Source organism: Vombatus ursinus, unplaced genomic scaffold (genome assembly GCF_900497805.2).
Source record: "Vombatus ursinus unplaced genomic scaffold, bare-nosed wombat genome assembly UNPS02014793.1, whole genome shotgun sequence".
Lineage (NCBI taxonomy): Eukaryota > Metazoa > Chordata > Mammalia > Diprotodontia > Vombatidae > Vombatus > Vombatus ursinus.
Window position 1 is genome coordinate 14909651 of NW_020954571.1, and position 6235 is coordinate 14915885.

Consider the following 6235-nt stretch of genomic DNA (forward strand, 5'->3'; position numbering starts at 1 on the left):
ATAGATAGATAGATAGATAGATAGATAGATAGATAGATAGATAGATATTTCAAGTCCCAAAGCATTTTATGGTCAAATGAGTTTGGGGAATGTTGCCATGAGAACAGTACTATAAGTAGGACCTTGATCAGACTGGTGTTCAGAGAGCTAATGCAGCCAAGGGCTTAGGTACAAATTCTGTTCACACCAACAGTCCAATTCTTATCTTGGATAACAGGTACAGTGGAGCCAGGCAATGTTACTGCAGAGTCTGGTCATAAAGATTTAATGATATTGTGAAATGAAAATCACTTAGACTATGGTCATATCACATGGGGGTTTACGAGGGAGGCAGTGTTATGTCTGTGTAATTATAGTGCTTTGTACATTTTACTGTGCTCTTAATACTTGGATATAGTAAATGATGATCTATGGATATTAATGGTCTACAAGCTTTCAAAAGAAAAATCCTAAAGTTGTAACCCCCATTTTTCTGATATGTGGTTCAGAGGTTTATAGACTTTTACCAAGAGAAGGACCCTCATGGGAAAACAGGCTCTCAGCATTGGAAGAATTCTCAGAAGCCACCTGGTTCAACCCATAAATGAACAAATACCTTCTCTATGACAACAGCAGCAACAATAGCTAACATTCATACTGAGCTAAATTTAAGGTTGGCAAAGTGATTTACATGTTAACTCATCTGATTCCTCACAACAATCCTGTAAAGTAGATGCTATTAATATCCTCATTTTACAGATGAGGAAACTGAGGGTGACCAAGGCTAAGTGATTTGCCCTGCATAAACAGCCTCATAGGTGGGTGTGAAGTTCAAATGAGGGCACAAGATTATAATTTAGAACTGAAAAAGACTTTTATAGATCATCTAATCCAACCTCATTAGAACATAGCACATCAGAAAGAGCTGAGAAGGACCTCAGAACCTAGAGCATCAATGCTGGGAATCATTATTAGAATCACAGAAATCAGAGCTGGAAGACCTTACAGATCATCTAGCTTAACACCTTGACTTTAGAAATTGAATGTCATCGAGTCAAAACAGAAATATTCCCTGTTACCTTGCCCCTTTCATTCAGGAGTGGAGGGCACCAATGAGGGGAACGGAGAAGAAAGTTGTTCAAAGCAGCATTTAAATGACACTTACAAGGGTGAGGATGGTCCTGTACTCAAATTTCTTCCAAATTTTAATATTTATTATCTCAATGAACACTAAAATCTCTAGATTGATCCTAATCCACTTAGTAATTCTAACTTTATCAGAATATTTAATTAAAGCCAGCCAAACTTAAGTGCTAGGCACTTGATAATTACTATAGCTACTTTCTGGCTTCTAAACACCCAGTTGACTCAGAAAGAGGCACAAACACATCCTCTCTCTTAGTTTTATAGGCTCCTAAGATGAGTACCTCCAAACCCCGATGGGGGTTCCCCTCCCTGTCCTTTCCCAACCCTTTTGCCTTACATCTTTAGGGGGTGGGCCTTCCACAGTCATAGAGACCAAGTTCTCCCCACGAAGCAGCACCAGTCCCAGAACCCTCTTTTCCTCACGTTCAGGTTGTTTTGCATTCTTTGGCCTGAAGGACAGAAATATGTATGTTAGTGAAACAGGTTGTTGAATATGGCCTGCACAACACAGGCAATTCTATGCTCCTAGGCTTCCTAGGATCCCTCAAAACCTTCACCTTGTCCTAGGCCCGTAACTTACTCAAGAAGTCCTGGGATCCTTAACGTTGGAAGACTTAGAATCATAGAATGTTAAAGCTGGGCAGGTCCTTAAAACATAGAACATAGCATGTCAGAACTGAAAGGAACCTTAGAACACAAGACTTGCGTGCTGGAAGGGACTTTAGAAACCATATTATCCCCTCATTTTACAGAAGAGGAAAACTAGGCCCTGAGAGGAAAGGATCTAGTCTAAGGTCACACAGCCAGTCACCAGTAGATATAATTTAAAATCCAGCCTTATGTAGCATTAGAGCAGAACTTCACATAACAAGGATCTTAATACTCAAACTGCACTCCATACCCCTTTTAGCATGAATCACATTCTAAATATTGCATTATAAATATCTATATAACTGATATTCCATCTACTAAACTATAAGCTCCTTGGGGACAGGATCCAAGTCTTATTCATCATTATGCTTGTTGGAGTTTGAAGCACAATGTCTTACACAGAAAACACAATTAACTAAATGTGAAAATCAGCTCCCCCTTTAAAATCCTTAACTACAGTACAAGATGCCTTCACCCAAGGATGATCTCATAGAATCACAGCCCTCTGACAGAGGTTAGGAGAACAATATTATATATATTACTACATGAGACTATTTCGGCCTTATAGTACTGAAGCTTCATAATTGTTTGCTAAGTTGAAGTGAATTTACTTCAAAGCATACCACTCATTAAATAAGACCAACTCATTATGTATGGGGTAATTTTACTGAACTGACATTTTTTCCTTGTTTCTTTTTATACTTTGTAACAAATGCAGGCTACTGGAGGAAGGGATGGGGGAATGACTATATTTGGAAATGAACTTGATGAAAAAAACAAAAGATAAAAATTAAAATAAAGACATGAACATATTTCATTAAATGTCACTGTTTATTGGGAATAAAGCTCTGGAACTTAAGAAACTGGGAGTTTAACAAACAATGAATAAGAGGGACTGTTTTCCAGATAACTAAGTATTCTCTCCAAAACACACAATGGGAATTACAGAACCAAAGGCCTTAGCTAGAACACTGAAAAAAGAACATGGATGGAATGTTAGAGTTACTACACCAAATTTCATGAGGGGAAGGATTGTGACTGTTAAGGTAGAAAGGACTTTAAAGACTATATAGTCCAGGTCTACACAACCTTCAGCCTGAGGACCACTTGTAGCACAAAGGATTTCCATCTGCCATCGAAAAATGTAGAGGAAAACATCCTTTGGTGTTCTTGCTGCAAGTGACCTGAGGGCTCTAAGTGGCCTGGCAGCAAGTTGTGAAGGACTGATCTAGTCTAACTCCCTCATTCTATAGATGGGGAAACTCAGCCTAGACATAAATGCCTAGGAAAAATCCATTGGCACAGAACCGGGTGCTCAGGGCTATATGCCTATAGAAATCTAGGACCTAGATTTCCTGATTCCCTTGCACAGTACCTGGTATACTAAAAACTTAATAAATGTTTTATTTAGCTATCAGCTATCCCAAGACCAAGGCTCCTCCCACTGTACTGTGCTTCCTTTTATCATTTCCAGGTGATGTGTGCTGGTAAACATCTAAGTGTACATTACGTCTGGGCATAAATGTCTCCTCAAAATCCACTAAAGTTGGGGGTGGGGATAAGTGGGAGGGGGATGGTGTTCAGGACTAAAACAGAGGAGAATCTGTTAGAGTTCTGTAAATGTAAGTACAAGAAGCCTAGCTTACCTGCCCTCCACACTCCCTTCCCCTCCTCACACCCCAAGCTTCCCAACCCAGTGCCCTCCTCACTTGATCTTCCTGAACTCATCACAGTCACACAGGATCAGGTTCATGTGCTTGTCAAAGGCCTTGAAGGTGCCGATGAAGATGCGGCCATCCTGCAGGATGCACCTCATCCTGTAGTCGATGTGCTGCAGCATCTTGCTGCTCTTGCCCACCGTCTGTGAGAATTGAGAGGAAAAAATATTGACTCTGGGCCCTGGGCTGACTACTTCCCACCGGGTACTTTTTCTCCCCCATTCCCTTTCCAGCCATTCTCTACCTCCTCTACAGAACCAAGATCCTGCAATGCTTCCCCCACCACTGTGAGATCGTGACCCTTTATCCCTTTCTAAATGTCCTAGCCTTGACCTTCCCCCTTATATGACTTTGACACTCCATACAAACACACTCTAGGCTCTTAATCCCTAGGAATAGAGTTGTGACCTCTGACCCAATTCTATGATCCTGTCATCCTCCACACCCCACCTTTTCCCGATTCCCCTTAATGCTAGTCCTTCCCTCTGTGGATCACTTCCAATTTATCCTGTAAACAGCTTGCATGCACATGGTTGTTTGCTTATCGTTTTCCCCATTATACTGTGAGCTCCTTGAGAGCAGGGTCTGTCTTCTGCCTTTCTTTGTATCTCCAGCTAAACGCTATCTATCTGCCTAAACGGATCTAGCACAGAATAAGTGCTTAATATATTTTTGTTGATTTGACTTCACTTTCCCCACCTCGAACACAGAGAACCTGACAACCCTCCCCCCAACACACACTCCCCGCAGGACCCTGACCTCTGACCTCTTTGGTCGCTCGGCCCCGCCCTCTGCAGTGTTCTCACTATCCCCGCCATCCCCGGCCCCTAGCCCGGCCCCGTCCCCAACACGTCCTGGCCTGTTCCCCAACCCAGGCCTCGCTTTCCCCGAGGGCCCAACCTTACTCACCATGGTGCCGGCTACGAAGTACCCCGACTTGGAGAAAGAAGCCCGCTTCTGCGGCCGCAAACACGAGGAGCGCTACAGAAAAGTGCTCGCCCCTTAGCTTCCGGCTCTAACGGAAATTCGAAGAGGACGTATAGCCCTTGGAACGTTTGGGGAGGACACGTGACTGAATGTGTCCCATCTGCCGCCATATTGGGTGAGGGCAGGTGCCCTTTTCCCAGGGCAGAAAGGTTTCTTGGGAACTTTCCAGCACTAGTGATTTCCCCAAGCGGTGCTGCTTTTGTACGAGCTGTCCAGCAGTGGCCAGTCTACGAAGGATCGTATAACACGCATTAGATTGAGGGCGGGAACTCTCTTGCTTTGTTTTTTGTTTTTTGTTTTTTGTATCCCAAACTCTTAGGACAGTGTAAGGACACATAGTAAGAGCTTAATAAATGTTTATTGATTGATACTAATTTTGTAACAGTTGATCTTTTGTGAAGATGCCTCGAAGTCTATATTGTTGCCCAAACTCTATACACAGGATACGCTGTATCTCAGAGGAACAGCACTAGAATTAAGGGGGAATCAGGGAAGATGTCCATAATTACTACTATTATCTTTCAAAGAGCTGCCAAAATACTCTTAAGGCCCAGTTTTGAACCGGTCTCTTCCCTGACAACAAAACCTGCAATATTCTCTTATCACCTCTAACATAAAATAGAAACTCCTCAACTTGTCATTTAAGGTTCCTCTTAATCTGGGTCCTATAGTCTATTTAAAAAAAATTTTTTTTTTAAATTTTTAACAATTAACAATTTTAAAATTTTGAGTTCTGAATATGCTCCCTTCTGCCCCTCTACCACCCACTGAGAAGGCAAGAAATGTGATATCAATTATACATGTGAAATAATTTCCATATTAAGCTACTTTACAAAAAAAAAAAAGGAAAAAAGTTTAAAAAATTGTGCTTCAATCTGTACTTAAACTTCAGTTCTCTAGCTGGAGGTCAATAGCATTTTTCATCATAAGTCCTTCAGAATTATTTTGGATCTTTGAGTTAATTGGAATAAGTAAATCATTCACAGTCAAACATCATAGAATGTTACTGTTACTGTGTATAATGTTCTCCTGGTTCTGCTAATTTCACTTTGTATCAGTTCATGTAAATCTTCCCAGGTATTTCTGAAAACATCCTGCTCTTCATTTCTTCTGGCACAATAATATCCCATCACAATCATATACCACAATTTATTCAGCCATTCCCCAACTGATAGGCATTATCTCAATTTCCAACTCTTCATCACCACTAAAAGACCTACCATAAATAGTTTTGTATGTATATATCTGTATATATGTGTATTTGTGTATATATGTATAAATTACATACACACACACACACATATATACAAATGTCCTTTTCCTTTGAGCTCTTTGGGATATAAACTTAGTAGTGGTATTTCTGGGTCAAAGGATAATGCACAGTTTTATGGCCCTTTGGACCTCCCAACCTTTCTAGCTTGCTTTCACTACATTCCTCCTTCACACATTGTTTATGATTGACAGACAGGACTGCTAAGTGTTCCCTGAACTTAACATTCTATCTCTGGCCTAGGTCTCCATACTAACAAGCTGTCCCCAAACACTGAAATGCACCGTCTTCCTGAGTGCCTCCCATGATGGCTATGAAGACATCATTTCTTCATGAGTGCCTCTTAAATTCCTACCTACCTTAGACTCAGCTCAGCTGCCACCCCTCTGTGGAACCTTCTCTTATGTCCCCAGTTGTTGCTACTCTGTCCTCAAAATAATTGCATTTACTTAGCAATGTATGGTAAAGAAAATAAGCTTCCTGA

General features: G+C 41.2%; 1 protein-coding gene across 1 annotated transcript in view; it reads right to left on the reverse strand.

The window, feature by feature from the left end:
• Positions 1–4523, reverse strand: part of LOC114048665 (small nuclear ribonucleoprotein-associated protein N) — a 14185-nt gene extending 9662 nt beyond the window's left edge. The window contains exons 1-3 of the mRNA XM_027869718.1: positions 4404–4523; positions 3486–3637; positions 1463–1574 (exon numbers count right to left, since the gene is read on the reverse strand). Of these exons, the coding sequence (XP_027725519.1) occupies positions 1463–1574; positions 3486–3637; positions 4404–4406 (267 nt within the window). The 5' untranslated portion in view covers positions 4407–4523. The remainder of the gene's footprint in view (positions 1–1462; positions 1575–3485; positions 3638–4403) is intronic.
• Between the last annotated feature and the right edge of the window lie 1712 nt (positions 4524–6235).